This window comes from Excalfactoria chinensis, chromosome 3 (assembly GCF_039878825.1).
Source record: "Excalfactoria chinensis isolate bCotChi1 chromosome 3, bCotChi1.hap2, whole genome shotgun sequence".
In the NCBI taxonomy this organism is placed as follows: domain Eukaryota; kingdom Metazoa; phylum Chordata; class Aves; order Galliformes; family Phasianidae; genus Excalfactoria; species Excalfactoria chinensis.
The window spans coordinates 92117936-92138314 of record NC_092827.1 but is presented as its reverse complement, the minus strand read 5'-3'; the positions used below and the strand labels follow the sequence as shown (position 1 = coordinate 92138314).

Genomic DNA, 20379 nt, shown 5'->3' with positions numbered 1-20379 from the left:
GTCAGTACCACAGAGCTCATTTATCCCCATCCCCAATTGCAAGGCATACGTGGATGCCTATTTGGACGATATTTGCTTTTACTTAAAAACAAATTTGCTGCATCCAGTGCCATGTCCCTCTTGATTCTGTCCACCTCAGTCTGTATAAGTACCAGAAAACAAGCACCCATAGACAACTCAAGCAGCCAACTCTGTAACATTTGCTTTGTGAGCAGCTGAGGTCTTGGTTCACCGACAATAAGAAATAAACACAATATGCAGAAGGCTCAGTAGTGCTAAGGCACACAAGCAGCAGAACTCTATGGCAGCAGCATGGCAGTCTCCAGCCTGCACTGTTTTAGGTTTGCCTGAAAACTGCTGGAAGCTGTGATGTATGAGGAATTTGCCAAGGTGCCATGTACATCAGTGGGCAACAGGACAAGTTTAGTTCTCTGGAAGACGCCTTTCATAGCAATAAGCTGATATTCATCAAGCCTGGTAAGTTGCTGTTCCTGCAATATGCAGGGAAACCCAAGGAAAAAAAAAAAAACATTTAGAAGATAATACAAGAAGGACCCTGGAAAAGCTTCACATGGACAGAAGCTGGCTGACAAATCAGGCAGAATCTTCTTTGCCATGGTCTCCCACACCACTGAAGAGCACTTGCAGGATTTGGGTGACTTCTGGCAAGTAGCAAACATGCTGCTTAGGAGAATAGGAAAGAAGTGGAGGAGTGGATAACAAGTTATTAAAGTCTCAAACACTGTGTTTGTGGAGGAGTGACTGTTATTATCTCCTGCCACAGAGGGGAGTGAAGTGCATGCAGATTACAGTGCACTCAATAGTCCAAACGAGACTGCAGGGAACTCTCTGCTTAATTTAATTCTTAATGCACTAGTGGGGGCTACCCCACTTGACTGTCAGGCCTGATTTAGAGCATGAAGCACACAAAGTGCAGCTAAAAGAAAAGCTTTCCTCAACTGAGAACATGCAATTTAGAATTAATCGTTTTTCAACAATGACTAACAAATTTCAGAGTTATGTATGACCTGGAAATGAAACATAAGTGGTGTATTTTACATAGGAGCTGACATTACATCACACACCAAGGGGATGGATTTCCCCAGGTTGCTTGCCAGAGTCCTGTACAGAGAGACTGAATTAATCAGATTAGGATGTTTGTACTAAGCAGCGTATACACTCAAATACACCAGTCATTTTTGAAAGCACAGGACTGGCAGTCATCAGCAATTCCACTATAGGTAGTATGATACATTTTTTTTTTTTTTCATTTCTTTAAGATACTGCTAATGTAAAAAGTAGAAACATTGTCAGAAGGTAACTTACTGGATGTGTTTCTAGAGGCTGTTTCAACAGGAGATCTCCAAAAAGATCTTCACAGTATTTTGACATTTTGTACTGCTGATATTTGCTGGAAAATATTACAATGGTTCATTTTTTTACATATTAAAAAGTCTAGATCACTATTACACAGAAAAACACAAATGAACACAGTCATCCTAAAACATATACAGCCCAATTTTTCTCAATTGAGACATATTACTTTACTGTAATCAAAGTGTCAATAAAAGTCTAATATCTGACAGAGATTAATATAATAAGACCAAGAAAGTAGATTAACCAAATTCCACACTGCTAATGGGACATACAAATATATTTCACAGCTTGAGCACAGATAATATAAGCTAGCTAAAGATTGACTACATTAAAGAACAGTCTATTCCAGCTGACAGCCAGTATATCTGCATAGCCTGACACAGTTTTCAAGTTCACTCAAATTTTAATATTTGTGAGATGTATCATCTTTCTCATCCATTGTACTATTAAATAAATAAACAAATAAAGGCACTATATACCTGCAATGATTTTCAAATGAAAGAATGACGGGATACTCTGATGTAACAAAAGCTGTTTCCTTAATGGCTTGAATTACATCCTTCAAAATGCAATAAAAGGATTCAAAATTAGAATAAATCAAATTACAATCATAATGAAAGATTTTTTTTTTGTCTTCCTCCCCATCATGAGAAACACAGAGCTGAGTTTCAAGTGTGTCTACTAAAATCAGAATGAGAAAAAACTGTATGCTCCTTCTTTTGTTCCCTCCCCATTCCCCTTCCTCCCCCCAAAAATCTACACTCAGCACCCAGAAGTGCTTGCAGTTTCACCTACAACCCATCAATGCAACCTTTCATCTCCTGCCACCTTGTCCTGACAGGATAAACTTACACTCCCAGAATAAGCTCTGCATCTTCAGACTGTTTCTAAAGCCAAAGAACTTCTCAGACTATAGAGAAGATACTTTCTCTGCTGAGCAAGGAGACACAGGATGTAACAATATGGGTCAAAAAAAGTAAGCAGGAGTAACTCAGGGACATATAAAGCAAGTCAGAAATGAGCCTTAGGATCTGGGGACAAGAAACAACGCCTATATAATTTGTCAGTCTGTCATAAGGGAGCAGTTGCAGATAATCAGAAGGGAAGGGTACCCTGCATGGATCTTTGTCCAGGAGTCGTACTGGGGCTTATTGCCAGGTGGAGAGATCAGGTATTTACCTTGAAAAGAATATCTGTGCACATTGCTTTTCCATGTGTTATTATTGGTTCTTGGTCTTCACCTTTTCCATCCCAACAGTCCAACTCAACACATCTAAAAGCCCAAGAAAAATAACACCTTTCTTAGTGTTTCAATACAGGTGAGCTACTCAAGAAACATTCTGAGCAGTGATGTTGAGTAAATTACTATGCAATTTGAGGCACTACACAATCCCTTTTAAGCTGCACATGTGTAATTTCTGACTGCCATTATAACACTGGGTATACTACCTTAAATATAGTATGTGTGGGGTAACATTTGAAGGATAATTATTTCTTAGCACTGTAGTACTTGCCTAATCTATTCTCTTACTCAGTTAACTATGACACACAGCAGTATGTCAAGAAATCAAGCAGGAAATCATAATCTGATTTTTATTTATTCCTAAAGTTCTTAATTACAAAGTAAGAAAGCCTCAAAAATTCATTTTTCATTTTGATATGAAACTTATCTTTCTCACAGCCTGTCTCCTGATATCTGTGTTCCACTGTCTTCCCATGTTTTTTGTGATGAAGTCTTAATGTAGTCTCATTTACCACACTAATGTATTTTCACATTTACTTCTACAATATATCATCACCAAGATACTCGGTGTATGTTCAAAGTACTATTCACAAATATCAGAGACTTATCTACTGCTTCAAACCTGCATCCAGCCAGAAGCACTTGTCTGTACATCTCCACCGAAGACTTGCCACCAAACTGCCTGCCTGTTAAATACGTGTTATGAGAGGAACTGATAAAATAGTGAGCCAAAGGATGGTCCATTTCTTGATATAATTCCAAACGGTCTAGGAAAACTGGGGCATTTTCATCTGACATCAAGTATCTGCAAAATCCATCACTTGATATGAGACCTAGAAGGAAGAAGAAATCATAGTGAATTACTGATAGAAATTTATAGTGAGATGGATGCTAACTACTTTTCTGAACATGAACCCTAGCACAAAAGGTATGTCTACACAGGTATCTGCAAGCAAACAGCTCTCCCTTTTCAGTGCTCCAAGCTGATCAGCAAGTCTTCCTACTGCAAAATCTGCCACAACGCCTCCAGAAAATAAACAAGTAAGAAAACTGTACATCTGACATTCACCATGGTAGACCTAAGTCATCAATAGGATGTGAATAAGGCAAATAAGTACTGACTTCTCCTCAGAATACTCATAGCAATTTTGGACTCTGGGACTTAAGTGAGGCAGAAATGGTGAGCTTACATTTACATATTGTACTTTTCCCCTCTAATTTTTAGTCTTGCACTGAAAGTGCTACATTGCTGTGGATCAGCTTTCAGCAAAACAAGCAGAGATGTACCCTGACAACAACTGCATGTATTCATTTGCAAAATGTTAGTAAGCTCCATGACATTTTCATATTTACTGTTCAAAATACAGGTTTTTTCTTTTACAGTGAAAAGCAAACAATTTTCAACAATGTACACAGGACGTAGAGTGATTCAGAGAACAAAATTTATAACATCTTTCCATTAGTTCTCTGTTGTTATATGCCTTACAAAGTATAAAAATAAATAAAGGGATAAACTGCAATGATAAACAATAATAATCAGTACTACAATGGTTTTCAGAGCAGCCAAGACACAGAGAAATCAGAAATGATCTGAGGTAGGGAAGAAGGAATTACTCATAAAGAATCACTGCAAAGAATTATCTGGATCTAATTTGAAGACTGCATTCCATAAAGTCACGTATGAGCACTCAGCAATTGTTAAGGCACCTTTCACAGCAGTCCTATGTTTGAGACAGCTTTTCTCTTGTACAGAGAACTTCAATATACCAGTAAACCTGCTTTTTTATGATGTTTCTAGTATTCTGAAAAAAATCCTCTTCTGGAGCTTAAATTTTCTGTGCTTTGTGTCAGCCAGAGGTGAACTCTCCTGGAATGTCTTATTCAAATCCTCTCAGCTGATTCTGATTTTTGGAAGAAAGGAAAAAGGGGGAAAATTGAACTTAATGTATAAGAATGCTTTTTGTTGATCACTGAGAACTTGAAAGCTGCAGCACAAAACGGTTCTGAAATTTTAGCAGACACCTTAGTGGGAAAAGGTCTCAGCTGGGCAGGTATTCTAGATAAACAACATAAAGTCTTTGCAACATAAAGAAGCTCAGTGTCCTACAATCAGTAGACTGATTCTTGCATTTTTGCCATGCATTGACCAAGTAGAAGAGTTTCCTTTTCCACTGTTCACTAGGTGATCTGCAGCACAAGCAACCAAAAAAAAAAAAAAAAAAAAAAGATGCTGAGTTTAATTATTTTGCTCGACTTGTTTTAAAATGAAATCATCTCTTTGTCCTGCTGACCGCACTAGGATAAAAGAAAAGCAAATGTTGAATTTCCTCCCACATTTACCTTTACTCTTCAAGTCTTCATCTGGCTCATATGTCTCAATTATCTGCATTGCTCTTTTTGTGTCATAAAAGGGAAATAAAATTTCATTGAGCCGAGGATCTCGTTGATGCTAAGGTTAGAAAACAGTGGAATTCAGCAAAACAATACAGTGCATGCCTATCATCCAAGAGCATTTCATTACTGCAGATGAGAAAGAAAGAAGTGGACATTTAAAAAAAACAAAAAACAAAAAAACAAGCCCTACAACTTTCACCCTACCCACCAGGATCTTCAGCTTTACACAGAACACAAACCTTAGCTTTTATAAGAAACCTAGGCAGTTTGACTACGCAGTGGATTTGTTCTGAAAGACTTTTAACTGTATAGCTGGTCTTACTGCTACTTGTTCACTAAAATAATGACTGCACATGGTATATGTCTCAGTGAAATGTTGAAAATAAATAACTACACTTGTACACCCATAAATTCTCTCTCTTCTTCCAAGTCCTTTTGGTATGTTATGTAAACTGACAGGCCTTACTGATGGCACAGTAAGCACCTCCACAAAAATTCCCGTCTTCAGCAATACCTGTAGCTGAAGTATAAATAATTATAACCCTGAATTTAGAGATATGTAACTACTGGTCAGTATTTGTGAACTGCAGAAACACTGTCACACTCAAAAAAGAAGAAATACAAACAGTTCAAAAAATCTTTAAAGTATTTTCATTTCACAGAAATGACATTAGGATTTCTTAATATATTTATTATTTATCTGTTCTGGATGTAATTTTGCAGTGATGTCTAATTCACTACAGAGTTTTTCAATTTTTGTTTAATAGCGTGCTATGTAACATTTCTTTTCCTCCATGCTGGATTAGAGCTGCACACTGTGTGCCTGATTCTCCATTAAAAGAAAATTAAAAATAGAACTGAATGGAGTAGTGGCATATAAGCAGATGCAATAAAACAAAGAAATAAACATGACTGTGGAAACATTTTTTTACCCCAATAGATGCAGAGTTTTCAAGCTGCAGTATAAGCAGAATTCAGAACTGTAACAGCCACCCCCATAGTGGAGATAAATAATTTGGAGTGGACAGGCTTGGAACAGCATTCTCAGCATTTGCTGTAATTCCTCATATGTACATTTTTGACTTTTTTTTTTTTTTTTTTTTTTTCAGAAAAAAAAGCAATTTCCAATCAGAAAGAAGCACTTCACCTCTTTTCTTACATTCAGCACATTGATGAATGTGCTTTACTGATTCCAAGAAATTACAACCAATGCCAATTTAATCATGCAGATAAGGAGGGATCTTTCAAATAATGCTACTGACAGTATGTAGCATCTAAATTCTAGCATTTTCATTCACTACAGATTGGCTGTCTGGATATCTAAGTAAAACTCAGATGAAATATGAAATGAGAGCAGCTGGATGCAGGACATAACTTGCTAAGCAACACACAACAGCAATACATTGGCATGCAACAGCACAAATTACTATGACAAACGACAAGCCTTTTATCATTAGTGACAATTCTCTACTTCAAAAAATGTTAAGAAATAGTAGGGGAGGTTCTTATTCAAGAAGAGTGCTCTTTCCATTCTCCTTCTATAATTAATCATAAGCAAACAGACTAAAATAAATGGGATAAGGTAAAAAAGCTCCTCTTGAGAAGGAGTCCCCAGAATTATCATAAGAAGTTAAGAGCAAAATATTCTTGTTGCAATGACCGCTGCTCATTATGTATTTTTCCCTACCCATTAAAAGGACGATTATGTTTACTTAGTTGAAAAAAGAAGGGAAATTTAACAACTGATGAAGTGTTATTTTAAGAAAAGCAACAATGTTTATTAGCGCCTCCCGGGAAATCTTCTGCACTACTGGGTTTGTTGGCACTGAAAAGCTGTAACAGAAAAGCTGATCAAAACTAAAAGCGTGATGTTTCATTTTAAAAGTCAACACATCCCTGAACTGGTTATGTACATCCTGCAAAGCTGCTTTTGCTTGTTCTGGTTACAATACGAAACAGGACACCTTTTACACTAGATATTCTTAACCATATGGAAGTGAATAATCTAAAAATATGCAGAGAAAGAATTCCTATATAGTTCTGGAATGAGAGAAAGATTATTTATCCTCTCCATCCTGGCCTCCAGTCTCCTATTTGAGAGGATAGAAACTGAGATGCAAAGCAGCTTATGTGCCAAAATCAATTTTACATACTTGTGGAATTTCCTCTGTGCACTGGACTAAGAATGACATCCTTTTGTGGAAATGGAAAAAAAGAAAGAGACAGAGCAAGCAAGTGAACAGAAAAGAGGAAGAGCGAGTGAGAAGGAGGGAGGTGGGAAGAGAGAGAAAAAGTGGGAAAGAGGAGGGTCCATGAGAAAGAAAGGGAAAGAAAATGATCTCTTCATACCTCCTTCACAAGAGAAAAAATGAATCCTGGTCAGAATACTGAATTTCCATTTTGACAGTTAACTGGCCTATAATTTTTTGCTGCAAATGAACGGCAGGAGCAAAGCTCAATAGTAGTGATCTTTGTTGTTTTTCTACTGTGTTTCCAAACTTCAAAAAATACCTACGCGAAGTGCTCAGTGCCTGACAATAATTAGATTTCTAAAACCTTCCCAGGAATTTTAACGCTGATATACAATTATATCAGCTGTCAGCCAGCAGCATTTAGAAGTAAAACAGAGAAAGCAGTTCATCTGGAAAAACTCCAGGAAAGATGTTCACTCTTCACTTACAGCCGGTAACATACTCTTGTGCTCCCTTAAAGAGCCCTAACCCTTACAGCTTCTGTGATCTGCGCAGAAGGTAACTGAAATCAAATTAATTTAGCTTAAAGATTCTCATGAATAGTTACTCTGCAAACAAATCCTTCCCCTATAATATCATAATAAACTTTTTGCATTTTCCATCTTTAAACATTGCTACTAACTGCAATCCCAGCCTGTTGCAAAGGGGGCAGAAAGGATCACTTTGGGTGTGAGATCCTGTTTTTTTACCGTCTATTAATTCATTATTTAAATCATAAGATCCAAATACATTCAGAGACTAGAATACCTACACCACAGAACCAAAGGCATTGGTTTCAGATGTTCAGAGTGCAGGTCCCTCTATAAAACCATTTGACTATTTTTTTCTGAACTCTAGTCACCAACTAAAGGGCAACATTACCATTAGTTATGAAATGCTAATCTCACTGTTGGATTTGTTTTTTCTGAGTAATGTAATTTGGTTGGATGAAGAATCAGGCAAGTGTTCCCAGCTGCATAAGAAAACTGTACTCTGAATTTGATATATGGAGAAATTATTGCTTGAGTTTTCACACAGAAATAGCAGAAATACATTTCTGATATACACACACACACACACACACACACACAAATAGATTGGTAAATAAACAGTAAAATAATTTTAGATCGGGAGATCTTTTTTTTAAGGTTCCAAGAAGATCATTCAGAGAAGTAAAGCAGCTATCCATGTTCCAGATGACAAGGATCTATTGGTATCAAGAAAGTCTACACATTTATTTACTATGCATATGTTCTTGTCAAATCTACAGTAGTGGATTTGGCTTTGCAATCCTGAATGAGACAGTCTTAAATAACTTAGTGTGCTTCAGGAATAGGAAAAACAAAGCAAAAAAGAAACAAAAACAACAACAAAAAAAACCACCAACCCTCACACTGCTTATTGAACTACTTTGCATACACAACATTTTTAAGAAAAAATACTCTTGCGAACAACTGTATTCTGAAAATACAGCAGTAAAAATATTTTCTTTTATGCTGCACATTTGCTATTTAAAAAATAATATACAAACCCTTAAAATACCCTCTCAGCTCTTAGATTTGTAAGAGATAGATGTACCACTGTAGTGAATCTAACCAGGGTTTGTAAAAGCCTACTTTATTTTTTCTATTATTCAGAGGGATTAGCAGACATATTTATCTGGGGTCTTAAGATAAAAATAATCTCTTGTATAAAAATACTGGAATGTGTTTATAATAAAAATGCATTGAAAGTAACGGTATAAAACGTATAAAACATACATAATACAACATAGCACAACAGCAAGTAATCAGCAGATGCAACCTGCAAAGCCAACATGTAGAAAGCACAAGAACATGTAAGGTTGGAGCTGATTTTTGCACCTGGATGTTACCACAATGGAAAGATCAGCAGAACAAAAGCGTAGCAAATAATGGCACGATACATGCAATGAAAAGACTGGAAGAAGCAAGCCACTGCAGACAGACTTGTATGGTAGTTAATGTATGAAAAAGCTTACTTCATTTAGAAAGCTCACTAATTGGTCTACCGTTAAATAATCAGTTTTGTCTCCATTGCTGAAAAGAAATTTATTAGAGAATGTAAGTTTTCATATATGATGCTACAGTAGGTATGATTTGCATGCTGACATTGTCAATACTTTTACAACCTTCAACTTTTCTACCTGAAGTAGCTATACAATCTCAAAACAAACAGTCACAGAAAACAGTCTATGTTCTGCACAGTCTATCTCCCAAACTTGCTATAACTTAACAGGTATTCCTTCATAAAACAGCACATAAGCCCTCCAGCTGAGAATAAATTGAAGGAAGAAGCTTTTGAAGCTTCACATTTCTTAATTTAGTTAGTTCACATACTGTATTAATCACCTAAAGGAGCAAGTTAAAATTACAGTAGTTAGTAAAGCCAATGCGGGAAGGGCTGTGGGGGGGGAGGGAACACAAGTTCCAGGCACTTTCTCTTAGTCATGTAAAAGTGACTCCAAATACAGAGTAAACTTTTACATTAATAATCTGAGAGAGAAGGAAGGGGAAAAGACTTAAGTTTGTCTTAAAACACTACTGATGCTACCAGGATTAAATGTTAGATAATTACTGTGTTCTGTTATGATTAGTTATGGACTAAAATTACAGTAAAATCAGTCTAAAGCAAGATTACATTCAATTTGAACTCACATCTTCTTAAAGAGGTCCTCTATGTCAGTTCGGGGACATATCTTTTGGGTGAGCTCATAAAATTTCTCATAAGTAAATGCTGCAGGCTCAATTTCATCGTTCTGCAACAAAAGGCAAAGGTGCATTTACTCAGCAAAAGACAATATGCTCTTTTTCATGGAGCATATCTTACATCTGAAAAAGCAACCAAGTACTGTTTTAGCTCCTTACCCATTATACACTTTATTTAGTTTATCTTTTCTGCAAGCAGTTCTAAATTCATCTTTATCAGAGATCTGTTTGACATTCTTATATTATGAACTCATAGTCGCATTAATTCTACATAAATAAAGAAATGGAGCCCAGTACTTATTTTTCTAATGGAGCTCAAAAAAAAAAAAAAAACAACCTGGAAATTCCACAATAGCGTTTTAACTTTAAGATACTTACACTAAAGCCAAGACATTTCAAGAAAAAGTTTCAGATTTGGTACAGTGGCTCTAAATAGCAAAGCAGCTCTTATAAAAGAGTGTTGAAATTTCCATAGAAGGGAATGCTCAGCTTACACATTCAGTATCATGCCCTTCCCTGACTGAACAAAACGAGCACTGCAGCAGTGAAGAAAAAGTTCATCCCTTGTGTCAGGCACTGTGTCCACTGGGAATACGCATTTTTCTATACTCCTCTCCCCAGCTAGAGACAGAGAGAGCTGCTGAGCCTGCAAGGCTGCCTCTCTTGGCAGGTGCAAAGCCAAGGACTATGGGCTGGAGTCTCCCAAAGAAACCAGCCACAACCGCAGTCACTTGTCACTTCTCTGGGGGGTGCTGGCAGGACAGTGCTGGACAATGGAAGGGAGAAAAGGGAGCACAGAACACGAGAAACCCAGCAAATGAAACTGAGAGGGCAGGACACAACAATATTCTGCATTCAAGTACTTTACATAAATTCAGGGGGGAGGGGTGGACCAGTTAGTACAAAAAATAAGAGAAGCCTTATTTGAGAGCTTCAAGGACTGCTGTGTCATGCAGCACATTAAATACATTTTGGTTATAGTAAGCAACCTGAAGTGATAAGTAAACTACTTGTGAACAACAGGCATGTTTTTACATCAAATGGCTTCGATCAAATACATGAATTTGAATGATTCATCAGTTTATTCATATACAAAGAAGCTATTCAAAACTGCTAAATACCTTTCCACTGGGAAGACCTAACTCCTTGAGTGCTTGAAAGATCACTTTTTCTGTTTTACCTGATGCAAAGGTTCTGGTAATGCTACAACAAAAAAGATTGGGAAAAAAAAAAGTTAGTCACTTTCAAACAATCAGTTCTCTGTCTCTTGCATTTTACTGCCAGTGTTTTCCTCTGACTTCAGTGGATGAATGTTTGCATCTTCCAAGAAACAGAGAGGCTGAAAAAGTGGTTTAAGCTTCAAGGAGCTGCCTGCTATCCATTAGAAAATACACCAAAATGATGAACTGCAAAAAGAGCAAAAAGCAATACAAAGCTTTGCAAGGCATTATTTTGTATCTTTTCAACTCCATGTACACATAGATGACTGTATTTAAGAAGTAGTGGTTTCTGCAAGTAAGAAGACTCATGTCTCCAGGCATTACTGGTTGCTGTGACTTCCTCTCCAAGCGTTAATTTATGCTTCCCATTTAACTCGTAAAGCAGGCCTGAACCATTCCAAGTGGCAGATTCCTTCCTCTTTCCTTAACCAGCAGCAGTGTTCATTTCACAATTTGAAAGCTCCCTCATTTCACCTGCATTATGAATGCTTCAGTTCTAGGAATATTACGCAATTAAACAGATTTCCACCAAACTGGATAACATTCGATTCCATAAATCTGGAATGATTTCACCATGCATGAGACTGACCAAGTGGTTTCCTTTGCAAGTAAACAAATCCAATTAAAGTCTAACTATTTGATAGGATTAAAACATTTGGTCTCATTCTGTTCCCATTTGAGACAAATTTGAATAATCTCTATCTCTGGAAAAAAATAGATCTATACTTCCTCCGTTTTTCAAGGGTCTAAGTCTAAGCTTCCCAAATTCCTCTGATCTTGATATCTCAGACTGAAGGGAAAATTGAGGTCTGCATCCAGGATCTAATTCTAATTCTATGACAATCTGTACAGTGGGAAAGACCCTATGGTTGCCTAATGAGAATATGTTGCTCTTTATGATCAAGACAGTCATTTATTGAGGCTTTTTGTTAGCCTCACGCAAAGTAAATAACTTCACAAGGAAAGAGATGTGAAACAGTTGCTGTTATATTTGTCACTGTAATTCAGTTATTTTGTTCTTCAAAATGCTCTGAGGCTTCTGTATAAATATTTTCATACTAATACTCTTTAATATCTTTATCGATGACCTAACAAGGGGATTGAGTGCACCCTCTCTAAGTCTGCAGATGACACCAGGCTGGGACTAAGTGTCAGTCTTCCTGGGGGAAGGAAGACCGTTCAGAGGGATCTGGACAGGCTGGATCACTAGGCTAAGGCCAATGGGAAGAAGCTCAACAAAACTAAATGGTGGGTCCCGCACTTTGGTCACAGCAACCCCATGCAACACTACAGGCTTGGGACAGGGTGGCTGGAAGACTGTGGAAGAAATGCACCTAAAGGTGTTGGTTGAGGTTCAGCTGAAGATGACCAATCAGTGTGTCCAGGTAGCCAAGAAGGCCAGTGGCATCCTGGCTTGTATACAAAAAGTTTTTTGTTTGTTTTTTTTTTACCTTGTTCTTACAACGGTTAGATTTCTGTGTTCCTATCTAGGCACATAAATCACAGAATCATAGTATTCAAAAGGGACTTCATCATCTAGTCCAACTCAACTGCTAAAGCAGGTTCCAAGCAAAGGATGAAGAGAGTGAGTAAGATAAAGAGTATGATACATAAATATTTGGCTTTCAAAGCTAGTAAGTACTAAGATGCTTTCACTAAATTACAGACTATAGACACTTATTTCTTAAACAAACAAATAAACAAACAAACGCAAGCAGCTATTTTTCTACTGATTTGAAGACACAGAATAATGTCAGTTCTATATTTTATGATCTGTCTCTGACCTGGTAAGAATTATATGCTTATTCTTGTGAATTGGGTCCCAATAATAAAAATCATATAATATTGCCTTAAGTAACTAATCAGAAAATGAGAGGCAAGATTCCCTAGCTATAGAAAACTTTTTTTTTTTTTGAACTCTTTTTTTATTTCAAAAATGACAGCAAACATAATTTGTAATGAGAGCAGCAGTCTCGAAACAAGTGCATGAATCAAATAAGACTTTCAAAGTATAGTATGACACTTTCATTTTGCTAAGGATATTGTAAATAAATCTACTTTTTCCTCTACCTGTGGAGATGTTTTAGACAGACTTGACAGATTTATATGCATTTTGTTGCACATCTCGGGAAAAACTGAGTTATTTCCAATGCAAGCAAATTACTGGCTGACAGATACCTACAGATTTTAACTCCTCACATTCCACTGGGTATGAGTATATTATTGTATTTATTTTTGGCAACATGTGAATGTTTCCTCATTTTTTAGAATACTTCCCAAATCTAGGATTGAGGGGTACAAATCTATCTTGCATGTTGATGGATTCAATGACTTGATTATTTTGAACATTTACCACTTTCAAATGATTACAAATATCAAGTTGCTACATTTTACCCACAATCACATAATGAACCCTTTGAAGTGTCCAGATATAAAGATTCTGTTTCCCTCTGCACAGTATGGAAGAGTAAGTTCTACAGAAATTTAAACTGCAAACCACTTCAGCAAGGAGTTAAGCTGCTAGAGAGCAATTTATGTCAATCCTCTTGGAACTTAAAACACTTTTAAGGAAAAATATTCAACTTTAAAAGACCATTTAAGTACTCCAAAATCCAAACTATAAATCTAGAAGGAAAATTTAATACATTGGACCCAGTGGACTGGACTCTAGCAATATGTGCCCTTGTATGCAAAAGCAAGTTGGTTTGCAAGCAAACAAACTTATGTCTCCCTCGATGCAAGGTAAAATATTTCAAGGTAGAAGTTTCACATAAGCTAGCTAGATTAATCAATTCTGAAAATAAAGCTCTGTGTTCAAACACAGACGTGATGCTGAAATCTTGCAAATGATCTTGCTCTCCTAGTACTGTTCCCCTACTCTTACCCTTCAGATGATACTCCTCTTGGGACCTCTGCAAAGGAGGTACCTCACGGCAGTTCAGCTGAAGTATGAAGAATAAACAGGAAGCTGGCAATGTGAAAGCTCAAAAATGAACTCACTGAAGCAGCCTTAACACCCTCAAAGTGTCACTTGAATCATGAAACTAAGAAACCTGGAGGGCAGCATGGCAGACACTTTGTCTTTTTGCACATTATGTAGACACACAGTCCTATTTTTCTCCCTTGACTAAAAAAATTATGTGAGGCTTAACTTACAGAGTCCTTAATGTTCCTTTCTGCAGATTCCTCCTTAGGAAAAAATAGCAAGTCTCAAAAGTGCAGTTTTCACATTTTGGATGGGGAAAAAAGAAGCTCAAAGTGTCTGCAAGAACATCTAGGGCAGGGCAGGGAGAATTATCAGCCTAGCCAGTGAGGACTGAAAATCAGTTACACTAAATAGTTAATAGCTGTACAGATAAAAAAACAAGTCTGTTCTAACCTTTCTGTCACTGACAACAATCAGCCTAATGATTCTTTTACCATGTGGAGAAAACCAAATATTATCCTGGGGTTTCCTATAAAAGCAGAAGTAATTTTGGCAGAGCTATATCTGTCTCTTTTACAAGGAACTACATTTTACAAGGTACATCTTTGCCCTCCCGTTAACTGGCCTGCAGGTTTGTATAGTTCTCTTGCTAAGTATTTTACAAAAAACCTAGTCCAAAGTTTGAGGAGCTTTAAGATGAGAAAACTGACGTTTTTAGCTCTAAATGACCTAGAAAACAATTATAAGCACTCATATCTTCTTTAGAATGGGCTAAGAGAAAAATTATTATGTTGATAAGAAGTCTTACCTAGGTTAGCAAGGAGGAACAGAACTCAGCTCAGTATGCCTAGTTCTGTGCTTGTTTTTGTATAGGTATTAAGCAGTGATAAAATTGTGTTGTATTTAATTACTAATCCATAGACCTTTACTAGCATTAAAAAATCAGAACTAGATAGAAACTTGAATGCCCAATTGTGCTTACCTCCGAACTGGAATTTTCCCATTTGTGTTTGTTAGAAAGGCCAGCTTCATCCAGCTGAAATTAAGAAATAAATATTTTTAAAATATTATTTGTTAAAATTGGGACAGTTATATTCAGCTTAAGATTATTGACATCCCTTTGAAATGAGTATCATCAATCAGGTAATGGTTTCATACTAAAAAATATTCCTCTGTAGACTTCTAGTACTTAAAGGCAAACCAGTGTTTTCACTGTGAAAACAAAAAGCAGACCAAAAGAAACACTGTATAATTAACAGGATCAGTTTGACAAGAAGAAGGATTCATGGGATTCTGTTTCCACATACATCAGTGAAGCAACAACTCAGACAATAATTACAACATGCAACAGCAATAAATCAAATGAATAGTTATGATTCCTCTTGGGCAGATGCCTAATATAGACTTGCTATCTCTTCTGAATGGTGAAATGAAAGGTTACAATGAAACACTAAACTAATCTTCATTACACATTATTTTAAAAATATATGAAAAAAAAAGAAAATTACAGGGCTAGAAAAATAAAGGGGAGAAAAGAAGGTAACTTACTGTTTCTTGAGACATGTCATTGGACTGACATTGTTAGCTCTAAAGTTATGTATGATGGATCCCAGTCCTTCTACCCATTGCTGAGAAACACAAAAAACAGAAGCAATAAATTAGGAGAACTGAAAAGGGAAGAAACCTTGGTGAAAGGCTCTTCTTCCTTGCAGCTATGGATTACAATAACATTTGAAGTTAGGAAAAGTAAGGAAAAGAACCTGTCCACTTCACATCCTATAACACCACACAAAAACCCAATCACATTTTACCCATTAATGTTCACTAAACAAAGCAACTATGCTTTTCATTCTTCTAAGTACCACATACAGCATCTGCAGTGCTATTAAAACAGTTTACTGCCTGCAAAGGGAAACAGTCCACTGATTGATTTATTACGCTTTCTATTTATAGCCCATATAAATATACGCCTCCTTTTCTGTCACTGCTGACATTATTAGCAATTACTAAGCAACATTATATGATTTGTGATGACATATTTAATTGGTCCAATGTTGGGAAAGGAATGAAACAAAATATTAGTAAGTCACAGCAAGCCACAGGGAGGTACAAGAATTTCTCTCCAATGCTGACCTCATCTAACATCCTGTTACATATTCAGTCCTGCTTTCTGGCTTTCGTCCTTAAAAAGGAAAACACTCCTGCAATCATCAAGACAAATTTCAGCCAGCAACAGTATTACAGCACTTACGTAACTCCTTTTTTATGGATCTACTTTTCTATTATAGCTCATACCTAGACTTTGCAGTGCTGTATAGAAGAAAATAAGGATTAGACCTTAACACGAACTCACACTGACTTTAGTGAGAATGCTGGCAGGATACAGCTATCAGAAAAAATATATATATTACAGAATTAAAGGCCAAATTCAATCTCAATTATGCCACTGCAATTCTAGGATTACTCAACAGATAATTTATGCTGGTGGAACTGAGATGGGATTTGGTCCACTGCTTAATATCGACCTAATGAATAAAGCTTCTTGCTTCCAGCCAAACTCTGTGCTTGCTGCTTGGACTGACTTGGACAGAATCCAGAACTTTACACTTACAAATAGACACAGATGAATATATTTTTATTTTCATGAATAAGTGCTGCACATCTGCAAATCAGATGCAAAAGAATGGCATTTATACAGGAGGGATACTAACGTATTTAGAAAATTGCATGTGGTGAACTGCCCACAGTTAATAACTATTGGCTAAAATACTGCTAACAAGGTCTAAAGTGTCAGTTCAGTACAGAAAACACCCAAGCAGACTCCTGTGCTTGTATCGCATTACAAGCACATCACAAAGTTCTTTTTAAATAACAAACAGCTATCAGATTCCCTAAAATAAACCTTACAAATCTATTCAGCTTTTGAAAAAACAGCCACATACTCCTATATATATATATAAACTTTTTATAAATATACAAACATATATATATATATATATATTTTAGGAAGCACTGCATAAGACATGCATACAAATGATGGCTGGCAACCCTGCCTGTGGCGGAGGGGTTGAAACTGGATGATCTTTGAGGTCCTTATCAACCCAGGAAATTCACAGAATTATTTACCTTTGATTTTGTTATCACATCAGAAATACATGAGATACTGCCTAAAGACAGGCATCCTGGAATGAGAGAGCATTATACAACCACGAAGCCAGTTCAGTAGGCATAAAACCAGACAATGAGGTAATGCATGTGTAGAACCCCATCAGTTAATCATCTCTCTAAGCACTGCTCTTTCTCTTTTCCTGTAACATTTGCTCTGCCCTTGTTACCTCATTGTGTCCTAATAGTCTAACCTACCTTAGACTTTACAGCTCAGCAAGTCTCTGCCAAAGAAAAAGACCATACCCCCCCAATTTAGATGTGTAGGACACGGTGTCACCCCTAGAGCAGATTCCAAACCTATGCTTGGAAACAAACAATCACATTACTCTCCCATTTCTCTTTACTCAGCTTCATAAGAGGACTTAACAGTGACAGTATGGATATTCAGCCTAGAGATATAAGGAATGGATGGTTCACGAGAAGACAGTATTTTTACAAAAACTGATACAATTGAAAGCTTTGGGCAGATTTTGGAAACACCTTTTTTTACAAGCGTTCCCTCACCTATGATGATACAGGAAGACTGTGATAAATGCCTCTTTTATTCTGATTGCTTGTATAGTGAAAATTTGATTTATCGATTATTTCATCTAATAAATTAGAATAAAATGTCACATAACTGCTGCGTCAGCACTGTTGTGGCTGCATGAAATGTCTTCCTCAGATGATCTGGATTATTCTCACTAGTCCCCTTACAAGGAATTCAGCCTTTTAACACTGACACAAAAAATAAATGCTGTACACACTACAAACAAACAAACAAACAAACAAAAAAAGGTCTCCAAGATTTACTTAAACAAACTGCATCTTGTGAATAAGTTTGTTTTTCAAAAAGACATCTATTTCTGCTAAAAAAAATGTCATCAGTGTGGTAACGGCAATGTCAGCATTCCAATAGGAAACAAACACAGATCCATTCTGATTTGAAGGCAATGGATTGCAACTATACCAGGTGTAACATTTACATTTAGCAGTACGGTTACCCTGCTCTCAGTAACAGTTACTTCTGCACATGAAGGAGAGTTGACCAAAAGAAAAAAGGAACACTGATAGAAGAAATGTAGGTTCAGTGAGAAATCAATATAGTACTCACTTAGTAAGTAATTTCTCTGCAGGAACCATACTGATGATTCCTACTTTGGAGAGACTCTGTAATCTTTATTCAGTGATAAGGCCTTTCCTGCCAATTTAGAAACTGGCCTCACATACACTGAAAGGGCACAGCATTGCAGCCAAATGCTGATAAAACACAGAAGCATCACATCTCTGCTGGCAGCAAGCAAAAGAGTAACTACCCATCTATGAATCATCTTTACACTAGTACATGCCCTGGGCAGGATATGGCAGCTCAAGATCCGCATTTTCCTATCTGTGCCACACTACACAGCTGCATGACGATGTAGCATCTGGCTGCCTGTACTTCAGTTCAGGGCTAAAGCAGTTTCTGGAGCATTTATTTCATCTGATATTTCCCACGGCTACCAGCTGGCCTCAAATTAAAACTGGGAATAAGAGAGCTGAGGGGGAAAAAAAAGGGCCTGGACTTTGAACACACTATATAGAAGTGAAACAATATAAGATTAAAAAAGTCCTCACTCACAGATTGATATATAGGCTCAGTGCAATATACTCTATACTCAAACTCTCTGTTAACTGTTCAAAATGAAACATCTTTCTGAATGAGAATAGTTTCCAAGTATCTGTCTTCATAATCACTTTTAAGGCACTGTGATCCACTACAGAGATATTTGTATAATATCCAAAACCTGCGACAGACATCAAGCTGGCAATATGTTATTTCCTGTCAGCATAACATTGCCAGATTAAACATATATTTGTTTGATGACCCCGTGGAAGAGATGAAAGAGGAGCTCAAACTTTTCCCTGCTAATAGACTAGGAAGAACACAGCAGCATCCTTGTTTTTGTGCTAGGACAGTGCTGCTAATTTCACAGATTATATTAAAATACCCATAAACCAACGCAAATACACAAACATAGAACTATCCTTCTTTGTGCTCAGCATCTCAGTATCTCCAAAGCAACACCTCTCCAATGAAGGAAAATCCTATAAACAAGATGAAGTTCTTATATGAGGGAGGCACAAAAAAAAACTTCAATCGGGTTGCACATAAAGTGGAGTTACAAAGTATTTTTGATAGAAAAAAGGGATATGCTTTGTACGCATTTATATTAGTGCTAAATATTTTCAGATTTTCACTATATACCTCAGTACCTTCAATTTGTCAATGCTACTTCTGAATGGTTCTCTATATACCAAAAACTACCTTATATTCATGCAGAAGTGGAATCTTGAGCCCTGCTACTTAGTCTTAGTGAAACAATAATCCTGAAAAGAAATAAAAAAGAAGACAAAGATATCTTGCACACAGACATATAGGCTGACACAAAAGGGCAGAATGAAAGATTGCTATAGGCTACGATAAGCAGCTTGTTTTTCTCTAGCCTGATCCACCATTGTCAGATATCCCTTTTGAGGAGGAGGTACATGAAAAATTTATTGAAGATGCTCTCTCTCATATTTTGCTTTAGTACTCAAATGCTTTTCAGGCACTTAGTAACCTTGAATTAGCTGAGGTTCATTGACGAAACACTGGGAGCAGCAGCAGGGTGCACAGATACATTTGACCTCTCAGCTCTCTTCTAGCCATCAACCTTAAATTATGAATGTTAAAAAGAGCATAAGATCTGAAGGGCTAAAAACCCCGGTAATCTACAGATCAAGCAATTCCAGATAAGGTCATCTGTGACTTATTTATAGGTAAGGTGAGCATTATCCAAACCTCTTGAGGTTATTTGATCTTTGCTTTTTCCTTGCAGTTTCTCCACAGTTGCAATCAGCTTAATTCAAGCAGTGGGAAAGCCAGGGAGGATAGGTGGGGTTCTCTTTTATTTCATATCCAGTGCTTGTGTTTGCCTGTCAGAATAAAGGGCTTAAGAGCCTGATGTTTCAGGAAACCCATGGAGAATTCAATTGTGACTCTCAGCTCTCATCTAGAAACAAGTGGCTGAGTGGGATTCCTGACATTTTGCCCTTATCCATCGACGTTTTGACCAGTAGATGTCCCTCTTCT

The 20379-nt window shown here is 36.9% G+C and overlaps 1 protein-coding gene across 11 annotated transcripts in view; it reads right to left on the bottom strand.

Moving 5' to 3' along the window:
- Positions 1-20379, bottom strand: part of PLCB4 (phospholipase C beta 4) — a 206327-nt gene that overhangs the window by 58518 nt on the left and 127430 nt on the right. For all 11 annotated transcript variants that reach the window (XM_072332089.1, XM_072332091.1, XM_072332084.1 and 8 more), the window contains 10 exons: positions 15666-15745; positions 15100-15153; positions 11093-11174; positions 9921-10021; positions 9245-9302; positions 4961-5069; positions 3243-3453; positions 2557-2650; positions 1857-1936; positions 1327-1411 (listed from right to left, as the gene is read on the bottom strand). In XM_072332089.1, coding sequence (XP_072188190.1) covers positions 1327-1411; positions 1857-1936; positions 2557-2650; positions 3243-3453; positions 4961-5069; positions 9245-9302; positions 9921-10021; positions 11093-11174; positions 15100-15153; positions 15666-15745 — 954 coding nt within the window. The remainder of the gene's footprint in view (positions 1-1326; positions 1412-1856; positions 1937-2556; positions 2651-3242; positions 3454-4960; positions 5070-9244; positions 9303-9920; positions 10022-11092; positions 11175-15099; positions 15154-15665; positions 15746-20379) is intronic.